The 13,877-nt window shown below is 49.4% G+C and overlaps 5 protein-coding genes across 5 annotated transcripts; 2 read left to right on the top strand and 3 right to left on the bottom strand.

Moving 5' to 3' along the window:
• Positions 1-281: 281 nt before the first annotated feature.
• On the top strand, positions 282-2,725 carry gta1 (glutaminase GtaA; the record flags this gene model as incomplete). The annotated part of the gene is made up of 8 exons (XM_040833256.1): positions 282-475; positions 536-828; positions 879-1,321; positions 1,377-1,960; positions 2,009-2,211; positions 2,266-2,430; positions 2,464-2,599; positions 2,647-2,725. 8 exons carry the CDS (start codon positions 282-284, stop codon positions 2,723-2,725), a joined length of 2,097 nt encoding a protein of 698 aa, XP_040687810.1.
• Positions 2,726-3,130: 405 nt separating this feature from the next.
• cps1 (Gly-Xaa carboxypeptidase) lies at positions 3,131-4,900 on the bottom strand (the record flags this gene model as incomplete). The annotated part of the gene is made up of 3 exons (XM_040837748.1): positions 3,131-3,189; positions 3,243-4,519; positions 4,569-4,900. The coding sequence occupies 3 exons, from the start codon at positions 4,898-4,900 to the stop codon at positions 3,131-3,133; spliced, it is 1,668 nt and encodes a 555-aa protein (XP_040687809.1).
• A 1,176-nt stretch (positions 4,901-6,076) lies between these two features.
• ASPWEDRAFT_29301 (WSC domain-containing protein) lies at positions 6,077-6,839 on the top strand (the record flags this gene model as incomplete). Its single annotated transcript, XM_040833255.1, has 2 exons — positions 6,077-6,365; positions 6,427-6,839. The coding sequence occupies 2 exons, from the start codon at positions 6,077-6,079 to the stop codon at positions 6,837-6,839; spliced, it is 702 nt and encodes a 233-aa protein (XP_040687808.1).
• A 236-nt stretch (positions 6,840-7,075) lies between these two features.
• On the bottom strand, positions 7,076-10,057 carry ASPWEDRAFT_561512 (uncharacterized protein). The gene is made up of 3 exons (XM_040838270.1): positions 8,628-10,057; positions 7,491-8,570; positions 7,076-7,441 (listed from the first exon to the last, which is right to left on the bottom strand). Exons 1-3 carry the CDS (start codon positions 9,749-9,751, stop codon positions 7,312-7,314), a joined length of 2,334 nt encoding a protein of 777 aa, XP_040687807.1. The 5' UTR covers positions 9,752-10,057; the 3' UTR covers positions 7,076-7,311.
• Positions 10,058-11,404: 1,347 nt separating this feature from the next.
• Positions 11,405-13,349, bottom strand: ASPWEDRAFT_42047 (TMEM165/GDT1 family protein). Its single transcript, XM_040835701.1, has 3 exons — positions 12,587-13,349; positions 11,621-12,533; positions 11,405-11,568 (listed from the first exon to the last, which is right to left on the bottom strand). Exons 1-3 carry the CDS (start codon positions 13,193-13,195, stop codon positions 11,501-11,503), a joined length of 1,590 nt encoding a protein of 529 aa, XP_040687806.1. The 5' UTR covers positions 13,196-13,349; the 3' UTR covers positions 11,405-11,500.
• Positions 13,350-13,877: the final 528 nt, after the last annotated feature.

Below are 13,877 nucleotides of genomic sequence, written 5' to 3'. Positions count from 1 at the left end.
ATTCATTCTCTTCAACTATTCTAGACTAATCTTTTTTGGCTTTTAGTTAAGGAGTGTTTATTCTCCCCCACCCCCTTCTGTCTCTCTTTTCCGCCCCTCCCCTCGTCCGGTATGCTGGCTTTCAACTGCCTATAAAAGCACCCCTGGCATTCCTGTAAACAGACCAGATCTTCACTTCCTTTCCCACAATCGGTGTCTTCTGGCTCCCGTCTTGCGCGGGAAACGACATCACAGAGAGAAGATCCTGGGTTTGTTGTGTTTCGATATACCATAGAGTCACCATGAATTTGTTACGTTTTGGTCTTTTGTTTACTTCATTGGTCTCCTTGGCTGTGGCTGAGTCGAGCTTCTCTCCTGCTCGACCTCCTGCTTTGCCTTTGGCTGTCAAATCACCCTATGTCAGTGCCTGGTTGACTGCTGGGAGTGATGGTGGTAATGGGGGTTACCTGCCTGGCGAATGGCCAAGTTTCTGGCCGTGAGTTGCCTATATATCCTGATTTACTAGGGTATTTACTAACTGTGATTTTCATGACAGAGGTCAAGTACTTGGCTGGACTGGTTTGATCCGTGTTGATGGTGCTGTTTACACCTGGATGGGTAACCCAGGAGGGACATTGGTCAACCAAACTGCCTATGAATATACTTCGACCAAGAGTGTTTTTACCTTGCATGTTGGCAATGCGGTGCAAATGAATGTCACTTTCCTTTCACCCATCACGCCAAATGACTTTAAGAGACAATCGCTTCCCTTCTCCTATGTGCATGTGGATGTCGCATCTCTTGATGGTAAATCTCATGATGTGCAATTGTACTCTGACATCTCAGCCGGTAAGTTGCTAATCTCACAAACATGTCTGAACATGCCTAACTGTCTGCAGAATGGGTGTCAGGAGACCGCAATGCTGTTGCGCAGTGGGACTATGGTGTTACCGATGGCGGTATTGCATACCACAAGGTCTACCGCCAAACCCAGCTTCTTTTCTCTGAGAACCGAGATCAAGCAGAATGGGGGTCCTGGTACTGGGCGACTAACAATGCGGACAACCTGACTTACCAATCCGGATCTGATAGTACAGTTCGGGGTGCGTTTTCCAAAAACGGTACCCTGGGCGATTCCGAGGACAAGAACTATCGTGCCATTTCAAGCGAGTGGCCCGTGTTTGGTTTTGCCATTAACCTTGGTTCTGTCGGCTCTTCTTCTGCGAGTGCGCTGTTCACTATCGGTTTGGCTCAGAACGATGCCATTCAGTACAGTGGACCTTCCGGTACCAATGCTGTACCTTCGTTGTGGAAGAGCTACTACAATAATGATCTAGACGCGGTGAGGACTGGTTCTGCTGTACTATTGATTTTAGACTAATATTTTGTTTCTCTAGCTCGACTTCTTCCACGGTGATTACTCGGAATCAGTTTCCCTCTCAGGGGACTTGGACGAGCAAATTGCTAAGGATTCTGTCGCTGCTGCTGGACAAGACTACCTGATCATCACTTCGCTAACCGTCCGTCAATCCTTTGCGGCCACTCAGCTGTGTGGTACTCAGGACAATGTCTACCTTTTCATGAAGGAGATCTCTTCCAATGGCAACATGAATACTGTGGATGTTGTGTTCCCTGCTCATCCCATTTTCCTCTACACCAACCCAGAGCTCCTCCGGCTGGTTCTGAAGCCCTACTATGAGCTCCAGGAATCTGGGTTGTACCCCAACAGTTATGCCATGCACGACATTGGAAGTCACTACCCCAATGCAACTGGTCATCCTGACGGCAATGATGAAGCAATGCCGCTTGAGGAATGTGGAAACATGGTCATCATGGCTTTGGCATATGCCCTCAAATCGAAGAACACCAACTACCTTGAGCAGCACTACGACAAGCTTCAGCAATGGACGACATACTTAGTAGATGACGCAATTTATCCCGCGAACCAGATCTCGACAGATGACTTTGCCGGCGCTTTGGCGTGAGTGTTCTTTAACAAAATTTTGGCAATTGCTAATTGGTACATTAGGAATCAAACCAACCTGGCTCTCAAGGGAATCATTGGCATTGAAGCTATGTCGGTCATTGGAAACATGACAGACCACGATGACCAAGCTGCAAACAACTCGCGTATTGCTCACGATTACATTGACCGATGGCAGACTCTTGGAATTGCCCATGATGCTAACCCTCCGCACACGACCCTGTCGTATGGATCCAACGATTCCCATGGTTCGTCTATGTTTTTAGTGTATTTTTAATTCGTATACTAATGTGTATCTCTAGGTCTTCTTTACAACCTCTTTGCTGACAAGGAATTGGGCTTGAATCTGGTCCCCCAATCCGTCTATGACATGCAGAGTGCCTTCTACCTTACCGTAGAGGAGAAATACGGCGTGCCACTTGACACCAGACACCCATACACAAAGAGTAAACAAAATCCTTTCTTCTGTATGAAAATGGCTTTCTAACATTGCTTTGTAGGTGACTGGGAACTCTTCACAGCCGCGGTTGCGTCTACCGAGACTAGGGACATGTTTGTGAAGAAGTTGGCCACTTGGATTAACGAGACACCAACCAACCTAGCCCTAACAGACCTGTATAACACTACGAACGGAGAGTGAGTGGCACTCTATCATTATATTCGGAACATGCTGACCAAAATAGCTATCCTCATATCACATTTATCGCACGTCCGGTTATGGGCGGCGCCTTCTCCTTGCTCCTGCTTGATCAAGGGATCTGATTTCCGTCGATATCCGGTATTCGATGCTATTTATATTCTTCTTTCCCGTTTCACAGACGTGCGGGGCACTGTTCATTGTAATATTGTTTGGGATGATTTATCCTTACTAGACCGAGTATATGTCGACCTGCCACTGGGTTATCATGCATAACAAACACCATGTGTGCATATATATCTTTGCTTGCACTAGTGTGCAAGGTGCAAATACGACTTGGTTAATGACTATTCAGCAGTTTTCAACTTTGTAGATGAATTGGGCGTAATGTAACTATTTAACCCGTCTTTTCTTGGCAAGTATTCGATCCACAGACTACATTCTCATGTACATTTCTTCAGTCTGCATGATTGACGTGGTAACATTTCTCATAATGCATTCATAACCCTCTCTTGTAGACATTAATATACCTACAGATCATAGTTGCCTCCCGCGCCGTCGCTCCACGCGTCAAAACCGCGAATGAGATCTATCAAGTCAGCAAACAGAATTATAAGCTGCAGACAATATATGAGGACATACCGTAATACAACATAATACCCTCAAGATGCACATCAATGTCAACCCTCTCATCAACAGTGTGAATGTTCAATGCGTGACCCACACGCGCCGGGGCCCAGCGGTAGATGTTCCGCGACAGAGCCCAGTAGAACCTCGTGTCGGTGTTACCAGTCATGACATCGCCACTAACCACGACCTTCTTACCGGCAAGACTGGGGGCGGATTCGAAGACGGAGCGGGTGACGCCTGAGAAACGGGACCAGACGGAGTTATCGACTGGGCTAACTGGGGCCGGGAGGAGGGGTTTACTGAGGGTAATGAGGGTGAGATGGTTGATTGTTGGGAGGCCGTCGGTGGAGGCGGGGAAAGCGCTGAGGGAGATGTTGTATTTGGCGAGGATGGGGGAGATGATAGCGATGGCGCGCTGTTTGATTTCGTCTGGGGTTTGGTGCAGAGCGACGCGGTAGTTGACTGTTGCGGAAATCTTCTCGGGGAGGGCGTTGGTCTTGACACCGCCGTGGATGAGGTCTGCAGCCTGCGAGGTTTGGAGGGTGAAACGGACTTTCTCACCGCGGGAGACGGCGATGGCCTCGGCTAGGGAGACGTGGTCGGTTGACTTTAGGCCGGAGGCGAGCCAGGGTTCAACGTAATCTGGGGAATGGCGGACTTGACATTCGAGCATGCGACGGGATGGGTGGGAGTCGCTCAGGACGGGGAGGAAGAGGTCTTGACGTTCAAGTTCGTAGATGATTTCGGCGATGATACCGATGCCAGTGTGGCTGGGAGGGATGGAGCTGTGGCCACCGGTGACATTCAGGTTGATGATAATGTCAATGCTGCCCTTTTCGCCTACACCAGGGAGTGCGTAGACAACGTCATCGCCGAGAGGCTGGATACCCATTCCACCTTCGTCCAGGATGAACTCGAAGCTGTCGGGACCGTATTTCTCCTCCAAAGCTTTGGAGATTGCGCCGGCGCCGAGAAAGCCGTGTGATTCTTCATCAAAACCGAATGCCAGGACGATAGTGCGTGCCGGCTGCCAGTTTTGTTGCAGAAGATCTTCGATGGCGGATAGAAGACCGATCAGGACATTTTTGCAGTCAGTGGCGCCGCGACCCCAGAGCCATTGGCCGTCGAAATGGCCGGCGAAAGGGGGGTGGGACCAGTCGGATGCATCATCAATGGGGACAACGTCTTGGTGGGCCATGAACAGGATAGGTTTTAAAGAGTCATCGGTGCCATTGAGGGTGAAGACTAAACCGAGACGATTGATATGGTCTACGCGGGCTTGGGAGTGGCTGATGTTGTTAGAGTGAGACTATGAGGATGATTTGTGGATTGGCATACGTGAGGGGAAACAACGACTCCAATAGCTCTTGAAACTTTAAAAATGGCGCGAATCCGTCGTCGTAAGGATCAGTCATGTAGTCGCTGACCGTCGTGGGCACCTGAACTGCCCTGGAGAGACGTTTAACCTGCTGCAGACGATATGCCTCATCCTCGACAAATCTCAAGGCCGAATGCAGACCATCCTGAGGTATTTCAACCTTAGGTGCCAGAGGGCAGATGTCAGACTCGTGGGTTGAAAAAGCATTGAGGATTTGCTGCGGGGAAGGGATAGTCAAAGCGGCGGCCGAGATGGCCAGCAAACCGAGAGCAGGCAATTGAACTGCACGCATATTCGTTGGCGAATCTTCAGGATACCAGACAGAAAGCCAAGTCGAGATAAACTCAGGAGTGCTCCGTACCTCGACGGCATTAAGTAGTGACAGGATAACGGCACAACAACCCCAGACGGCAGCTATCTTATCTCCTCTCCTCGGACAACACAGGCGGTCGCAACCGCCCACGATGGCGTCAAATTGCCGGAGCAGGAAGGTATTTGCATGGTGCAAGGGAAGACTTCTCCAATTCGAAATCAGTGCATTGGATGTCGTGTGCAGGGTTGCCGACCTGCAGTTGCAGGTACTTTTGTTAAGACTTGATGAGTCAATTGAAAGCTGACATGATCAACAATCGACACGGCTTTTCTGGAAACTGAACGAACGGAGATGATTCCGAAAGTCTGAAGAATAGACGATAGACGATAGACGATGGAGAGAAAAAAAGGAGAAGTTCCGAGGGATTGACCCAAAGCCCTGGTCAGTGCCGATCAGGAGGACTGCAGTTTAAATAGTATCATGCTGTCATGGTCACACAAAAGGCAGATGATAATAGATATCAGACTCAAAAGATGACGTTGGAATCTGCGCCAAAAGAACCGTCACTGTCAGCCCAAGAACTCATCGTCATCGTCTCAGGGGGGGAGAAGCGAGGCCAACCTCCACCAACTAGAAAAACCTCAAACACACCATCTCGACTCGCGTAGGAGTTAGTTTTCGATAGTCACGGTAGCTAAGGCCAATTGACGCAAATAAGCCATTGTGATTCGATCCAGGGAGAAACCAGCAAGGGATCAGCCCCGAGGCGTGGATCTGTCGATCGCCACGAAACGAACCGGTCAGGCACTGGGAATCTGGAGATGGAGCGAGTTGTCGCCCGATCGGGATGTGATCATTGTGAATGGGATGCCATAATGCTGGGAAGGGCTGGGATCAGCACTTGGAGGTGATGTTTCAGTCTGAAATTTGCGTCAGCGGGGCGCAGTGAGTTGAAGCTGCAGTGGAGGACGTTGGAGGATTTCGAAGGAGCGAAATGTCTTAAAAATCCTGCAACGCCCCGATTGACACTCTTTGACAGCTGCACATCGTTTCCTTCTTTTATTTTCTTTCTCTCTTCGTTCTCTGCTTCATTCATTCACTCTATCACTCTCTGTTACTTTCATTACTTTCATTACTATCAACAAATCAGTCAACATGATGCTCAAATCCCTTGTCCTCCTCTCCCTCTCCGCTGCCTCGGTCTCTGCCCGCAGCTTCAGAACTTCAGGTTGCTTTGATGACGCTGGTAGTCTTAAAGACCAGGGCACCTACACGTACCAGAACTACGCCTACTGTGTCCAAACCTGTCAACAGGGCGATTTCTCCATCGCGGCCTTGACCGACGGAGACAGATGCTACTGCGGAAACGAACTGCCCCCTTCGTCGGCCAAGGTCGATGACGGCAAGTGCAATGTGAAATGTTCCGGATGGCCTCAAGACACCTGTATGTCTATCCTGCTTCGATGTATCCTCTCATGAAAACCCATGCTAATGATCTTGTTCAGGCGGTGGCTCCGAAACCTTCTCTGTCATCGACATCAACAACCAGGGCATCTCGTCCAGCGACTCTGAATACTCCGGCACAACGGCCGTCAGCGTCCCCTCCACCATGGCGACTTCGATCCTCAAGGCGACTGATTCGGCTTCTGCTTCCTCGGCCAGCACTGCCGCTGCTGAGCCCACCACCACCAAGATCCCCACCACCATCCTGACCGCTCCCTCCATGGGTTCCCAGAGTGGTGCCGGCGGCATCGTCATCGCCTCGTCCTCGCCCATTGCTTCCAAGGCTGCTGGCGCTGCCTCTTCGTCTGGTGCTGCCGCTACCCCTTCGCCCAGTAACGGTGCTGCCGGTCGTTCCGTTCAGGTTGGCTCCGGTGTCGTGGCTGCCATGTTGCCGCTCGTTGCCGCTTTGCTGTAATTGAGCTCTTACCTCTGCAGGGAGTTCTCATGCAGTGATCTTCGTTAATCGAAAAAGAGAGAGGGTTGGCAACGATGCACAAAAAATAATATTCAGTATACGCGAATACTATATAATGTCTTCATTGTCGGGGCTTGGGTTGAGTGCGAATCCGCGGGTCGGGTTCCAACGCTGATATCATTCATCTACAAATGCTTCGCTCGTTTTACTCATTCATATTCGATCATGTACAATATCAGTACTGCTAACAATCGTTTGGATACCAGTAATGCGTTAATCCTGTATACTAGACACTAGACATAGACATAGACGAATCGTCAAAGATTCAACCGAAAGGCTGCCCGCTTCATTAAGCCGGGGCTATATACATTCAGCCAAAAAGCAATTAAAACAAGAATCATGACTTGCAACGGGGTATCATTTCCCAGAAAAAGACCAGCACGCTCAATTCAAGCAAATAAGAAAAGCATTATTACCGGTGGGACTTATTCATCTTCGCGCTAATCGCAGCAGGGATGTCATAGCCTTGCTCTTGAAGGGTTTTAAAGTCGTTCGATTTGATCGTGACCAGTTCGAAATTCTTGGGGAGCCGCTCTCCTCTCCTATCAATACTGTTAGCATATAATCCATGAAACATAAAGGGCACCATACCGAATAAATTCTAATAACATATTCCGTGCACGATCCTTCAATTGTCCCTGGTTTCGATCAATTCGTTCCTCTCCCTCTGGTACATTCTCGGCAATGTTCGAATTCTCGATCTGCGCCCACTTGTTGGCATGCTTCTCGATCAATCGGATAAGTCGAGCATTTTCGCCTTCTGTCCAGCCCCTTCGACCCCCAGTATATGTGCGTGGTGTAGCGGGCACATGGAGGGAAGGCTTGCGTCTTTGAGTAGGTCTGGGGGGAGAAGGTTCGGGGCGGGTTTCGTGTCCGGCAGTTGGCCGGCGACCAGGGCTCTCGGCTTCTGATGCACGAGCCAACCCCGCTGCCAGGGTACCCAGTAACCGAGATGAATCCTCCACTATTCTCTGCCGCTTCTGTTGAGGCTGTTCAGGTTTCTGTGCTCGTTTGGCAGCAACATCGACAGAACGCTCGTCCTGCGCAAAGTCGTCGTCGCTCGCATCTTCATCATCCGATGCCACTCGTGTCCGCTTTCGCGATTGCTGCGTCTGTCTATGCTTTTCAACGCTGGCTCTTTCCGCTTCATGCCCGATAGGTGAGACTCTGTGCGCATCTACTTGGCGGTCAATGAAATGGGCAGGGCCCTTTGTTCTAGGGCGTCTCGGGGTGCTAGGATTTCGTCCCGATTTGATCGACTCAAACACCTTCAGGGCCGACGAAGAAGGGGCGGTTGTTTCCTCGGCTGCCTGGCTTGCTTGCGTGGGACCGGCCTGTCGAAGCGCTTCCTCCATGACTCCACGCATAGTCGGACTGGTAGATTTCTCCGGGGCAGTTGCCATACTATCGTCGAACGTCAATTCCTCCTCTTCACGAAGAGAGGTGTCATAGTTATCCGGGGATGGCGATCTTCTGCGAGATTGCTCCGGTGTTGGCGGCGTAGGCTCGGGCAACGCAGGTAATGTTTCACGACGAGGCGCCGGCGCGGAGGGCTTACTAGCCTGTGGTGGTGCCGGTACAGCAAACTCCGAGTGTCGGCGCGGCGCCGGGCTCACAGTGGCAGAGTTCATTCTCGCACCTAAGCGTCCAATTGCCTGAAGGTTGCGAAATCTTGGAGATATTAGCAAGTGTGCTGGGATAGTGTCGGAGACGCATATAATCACTCACTTTTTGCCAGATTTTCGCCGCTCACGGTTCTCAGGAGCTGATGCTGGCGGTGGCTGTTCGGTCTGCGCTGTAGACTCCGGTGCGGAAACAAAAACTTCTTCATCATGAACAGCCGTCACGTCCTGAGATAAATCAACATCTTCGACCACGCTGGCGGCACGTCGTATGTAGTCGTCGCGCACGTCTTCCGCGCCCCGCTGCGATTTTAGCACTTGATTAATCTCTTCGTCTCTTTTGCGGACCCATTGAGCGGCCCGCATGGCAAACATCTCCCAACGATAGGCGCCTTTCAGCACATCAATATTTACCGAGTCTTCCAGGTCGCCCGTTAGCATACGGATTTCGCTGATCCTAGAGTATACGGTATCTCTAAAGCACTCAGGAAGACGCCCATTCTCATCCTCGAACAAACCAAGGTTGAAGCCACGGAGGTATGTCTGCCCGTCTCCGGACCCTTCTTCTTCTTCTTCGGGCATAATGTCATCAAAAAATACCCCATTCATAATAGCCTTGCCATCAAATTGATCATCGTCTTTTCGCCTTTCTAATTCATGAATCAGAAACTGGGTTCTGATCTCCAGGGCAAGGTTTAGGGTTTCCGTTTCTAAGGAACTTTTCGCCGGATCGCCATTCCGCTTATTACCGACAATGTCACACATGAAAGGCGATGGAAATCGACCTTCCAGGTTGATAATTGCCTGCCTGGGCGAGCTAGCATCACCGCTGGCCAGGAGCACTTGATGGGCAAAGCGCGCACAATTTGCCCGGTGCAGGATAGGGTCAATACTCCAATTTTCCTCAACGGCAGACTTTTCTGTCAACATTGGCAAAACCAAGCGGTTGACCTGTCTAACATCAATGTATGTCTGGTTGGTGAAGTATTTGGAGTTGCTCATCAAGTTAGACCTGGAGCGCTCAAGCATTCTTCGCTGGGGATGCTTGGTCTTGGGATCCCCAAGTTTTTTGGCCACGTTGACGATTGTCACCATATCTGGCGACGACAAGACTAGGAAGTCCAGGACATTTTTGGCTGCTCGCTCAAGATCCGGCAGCGATTCAATCATCATGTCTGCATTAACATCTGTATCCGGCTCTGAGGCGGGCAGAAATGTTGTTCCAGACATGTTTCCTACATCTTCAGGAGACTCTGGAACTTCCCGGTTGTACTGTTGAGCCCTGGTCTTTTGGGGAGAGGTGATTGATGGTTCCTCTTCCACGGCATCCAGTTCTAGTTCTGTTTACAGTTAGATAAGCAAGATCGAAGACCACACGGGGAGTTGTTGAACAAATCAGAGGTAAGAAATAGATATAGCAATAAATGAAAGAGGATTGAGTGAGAAAAGTAATAAGCCCATCAAATCAAAGGAAAGCATCATGCAATGACTTGACCATGACCCAAGTGAGCGGATGAAGCGATGTAAACAAACGCCACGCGCGCCTGTCAACATCCCCAACAATCTTCAAATGACCAGAAAGAGCGCCAGATAAGAAATGGTCATATAAATAAATAAATAACTTAACGAGAAAATAAGAATGAAAACATCACAACTTACGCTTCTGACGCGCTCTGCCTTTGCGCTGTCCCCATCGTCTGCGGTCGCCATCACCGCCATTATCCTTGCTTAACTCTCTCTCTCGACTCTGACTTCTTGTCACGCGTTTCCGAGGCGAGCTAGGACTGTGACTTTCTTGGATAAACTTGCGCAAATGCGTAGTCCCAGAGAGAGGAGTTGAAGTCATTTCCTCACCCCTGCTGATTCTCGAGGGACCCGCCAATACCGAATGCGACCGCGAGAGCGACATCTACACCGATCGCATTGCTCTGGGGCGGTGGATAAGGCGGAGAGAAGCTCTATAGCTTCAAGCCGTGTTTGATAGAAGATATCAATGCAATAGCACAAGGTTGGGGATGGAAAATAATGGTGAGGTTGATGGACGCAAAAGGAGAGAAGGCAAGAAGAGGCAGAAAAAAACTGGGAAGCGCCACGAAGCAGGAAAATCTGGGCTTTTCTGCGTTGGAAGGCGGGAGGGTTTGGGTATAGGGTTACGTTAGTCAGCATGATTAACCCCTCATTACCCTAGCCTTAACCCTAACCCTACAATAACTTGCAGAGGCATTTCTCTCTCAGTTCGTGCTTTATTTGGGCTAAAAACATGGGAGATCAAATAGAAATGATGCAAATCTATTAGAAAAAATAAAAGGAAATAAAAAAATAAAACGTGGTGGTGGTATGAAGGAAATCAAATTCTTCGTACAGAAACAGCTCTACGAAGCATCGGGGTTGAACCAGGTTAATTGGAATAGAGAACAACGCAGCCTTTTAGTGAAGTTTAAAGTGACGTGGGAAGATCGAGAAATGTTCAAGAATTATCGAAATATACTCAAGAGGCCCCAAAAAAAAAAACAACGATTAAAAGCAGAAAAATCGAAACACTGTTGTATGCCGGTAGATGTATATTTCGCATCCATAACGGCATTCCCCCAAGACTATGGTAGAGTAACACCGGAAAAATCTAGAAAGCCTTTTATTCGCATAGAAAAACGAGCAAGAGCCAGAATAACCATGCAAAATTTACCTACAACTATAATTTTAGCTTGGCAATGACACGAAGGCATGATATGATATTTTTCTGTCTACGGAGACTCGGGGTAGATACATGTCGGAACAGAGGCTTCGTTCTATCAACAAGGAATAGCTACAACTGCTGTCTAAAACAAGGCAGAATGGAAATAATAGATCGAAGGCATAAAATATCATTATTAAAAACATATTAAGGTCGAAGGTTCATCAATTTACATTGGAAATTACCCGCATCTCTATAGTACTATTCACCAGTCGCCAAAAAACCATCAAGTTAAAGCAAGCGCCATTCTAGTAAATGGCTTCTATCAAGTATATGACCCCAAAGATAAGGAAAGCCGTTGCACCACCGAGGGTCACTGTCACACATTGTTAGCAGTGGTCGATTACACCACGGAAGAAGATACTTACCAACTCGCATGCTGACCTTACCAGCAAGAACACTTCCACCAATCACTGCGGCCGCAGTGCAGAGCCCATGTCCAGTGATCGCGCCAACAGTGACGTACCAATAATCCTGTCCGGCAGCCATGGCAATCGTTGCGATTTGACTACGGTCACCCCACTCTCCAAGGAAGGTCATGGCAAATGTTTGAACCCACGCGGGACTGAGGAGCAGCGAAAAAAGGTTGTTCATTCCGACAAGAGCATCGTTCCATTTCCGGCCGGGACTGGGGGACGATTCACGCGAAGACGACGACGAAAGGCTTTCCGGAGGCGATGGGAGACGGTTCTTGGACGAACGGGACTTGCGATCGGTAATACGGCCTGCTTCCAATGCATGGGGGGTTACCGAGGAGCGACGGCGATTCATGCGCCTCTGCTCATGCTCCTTCTCCTCCAGTTCCAATTCGACTTCTTTCATTTCCTCGCCTACACCCTCATCCGGTGACATTTCGCGTCCCTCTTTGAGCATTTTCAAACCAAAAACGACGAACAAAATAGCTGCCATGAACTTGGTGAAGGACTTGGGAATCAGTGTCGGCACGGCGTGTCCCAGCACTGCCGAGAGAATGGTCATGCCGATGAGGGCAGAGAAAGCTGCGGAGAAGACGAGCAGGCGTGGATGTCTCATGGCCATCAAAGCGGCCACTAGAAAGGTCTTGTCGCCAATTTCGGAGACAACGATCATAGTGAACGAGAAAACGAGAGAGTGTAGAGGTGTACCGACCGCCTCCTGTGAAACGTCTGGCTTGCTGGTGGTCTTGGAGGAAGCGCCGGTCGATTTACCGGGGCTTTCAAGGCCAACTGGGTCATCCTTGACCTGAGCGGGGGACTTAGGATGCGGGATATCGTGCGGTTTCTCGGGCAAGTCAGCGGGTTTCTAGAATCGTGTTAGTTAGTTGTCGCTGAGGGAAGAGGAAAGCTATGTAGTACCTCGAGAACTCCGAGGTTCGATTGACCATCCGAGCCCTTGCCATTCTTTACGGTGGTCTCCCCACCGGATGTGGTCACCTTCTGCTCGCTATGAGGCAACGGCGGCGCCTCCTTTGGACTACCTGGAAGCTTCTCCCCAGGCGATTGCTCCCCCTTGATCTTCTCAGACACCCCGCCTTCGGTACCCCGAGTGCCCTCTTTCGGACCTGACCTGTACGGGTCATCCATGACACCATCATTCGAGTTTGGAATTGGCTTCCCATCCGCTCCCAGGCGACCAGAAGAAGCCGATTTATCTGATTTCAATTCTTTGCCCTCCACTGTGTTGATTGTGTTTGTCTTCTTGCGATCCCGCTCCGCACTGGTTTCCACCCACGGACCCGCGTGTGGTTTGCCGTCCTTGCCATCGACCGGGGCGTCCAGCGTCCCTTTGGGAGCAGCCTTGGGGGCACCGAGCCCATCTATATCTGCTGCAATCGCATTGGGCCCTGCTTTGAAGTCAGGAAGTTCACGTTCGACGATATCCGCGGCGCTGTTGTTGGCCAGGGCTGTCGAGATGGCTGGAAGAAGGAATAGAAGGAACGGCGACGAGAGGGCGTGCAACTTCATTGTAAAAGTATATTAAAACAGAGAGTAGGAGAATGAAAGATGAATGAAGAAGAAAGGAATGAAGTCCACGGTGGGCTGAGACTCATGAAGAAGCGAGGGGGCAAAAAACAAAAAAGATTAGGACGAGGCCTGGCGATCCCTCAATGAAGCCACGATAGCCAAACCGAATTTGAACACCAAATGATCGAACAAAGAGATAAATTCGAAAAAAGTGATTAAACAGAACGTGCTGAACTAGAAACTGGGGCAGAGAAAGAAAGAAAAAAAAGCCAGAAATCAATGAATTCTGGTGTGTTTTGGAGCGACACGAGACAAGCCAAAAGCGACCGTCGAGCTGCAAAGGGGGAATCTCCGCATCACGTGCACATATCACAGCTCCGCACTGCAAACGGGCATATTTTCTTCATTTTTTTGCTGCTTTTCTTCTGATGAATAAATAAGCAATTAATTCTTGAGGAATAATTGAAAGTTTTAGTCGATATACAGCTAGATATCCGCTGATTCCTGGCTGTCTGGTTGCTGCACGGCTTACATCTACAGAAACCAGGATGCTCGAAGATCCACCACTAAAGCTACTAGTTCTTCTATTTTTATCGTTTCAGACAAAGAAGAGAATTGTAAACAATCACCCCTGATACGGTGGAATTTAAAAACGAGCTTTGAGGATTGAAGTCGAGTATGT

Source organism: Aspergillus wentii (genome assembly GCF_001890725.1).
Source record: "Aspergillus wentii DTO 134E9 unplaced genomic scaffold ASPWEscaffold_5, whole genome shotgun sequence".
NCBI lineage: Eukaryota > Fungi > Ascomycota > Eurotiomycetes > Eurotiales > Aspergillaceae > Aspergillus > Aspergillus wentii.
The sequence above is the reverse complement of the archived record's forward strand: the minus strand, read 5'-3'. Positions and strand labels throughout refer to the sequence as shown.

What these genes read in the sequence shown, in the direction of transcription:
- ASPWEDRAFT_42047 (XM_040835701.1), bottom strand. Translation starts at nt 13,195, where the DNA reads ATGAAGTTGCACGCCCTCTCGTCGCCGTTCCTTCTATTCCTTCTTCCA. An exon ending in CGAACCTCGGAGTTCTCGAG is followed by an intron (nt 12,534 to 12,586) that starts GTACTACATAGC and finishes ACACGATTCTAG; the next exon opens with AAACCCGCTGACTTGCCCGA. An exon ending in TAAGGTCAGCATGCGAGTTG is followed by an intron (nt 11,569 to 11,620) that starts GTAAGTATCTTC and finishes AATGTGTGACAG; the next exon opens with TGACCCTCGGTGGTGCAACG.
- ASPWEDRAFT_561512 (XM_040838270.1), bottom strand. Translation starts at nt 9,751, where the DNA reads ATGTCTGGAACAACATTTCTGCCCGCCTCAGAGCCGGATACAGATGTT. An exon ending in CGGCGAAAATCTGGCAAAAA is followed by an intron (nt 8,571 to 8,627) that starts GTGAGTGATTAT and finishes AATATCTCCAAG; the next exon opens with ATTTCGCAACCTTCAGGCAA. An exon ending in ATGTTATTAGAATTTATTCG is followed by an intron (nt 7,442 to 7,490) that starts GTATGGTGCCCT and finishes CAGTATTGATAG; the next exon opens with GAGAGGAGAGCGGCTCCCCA.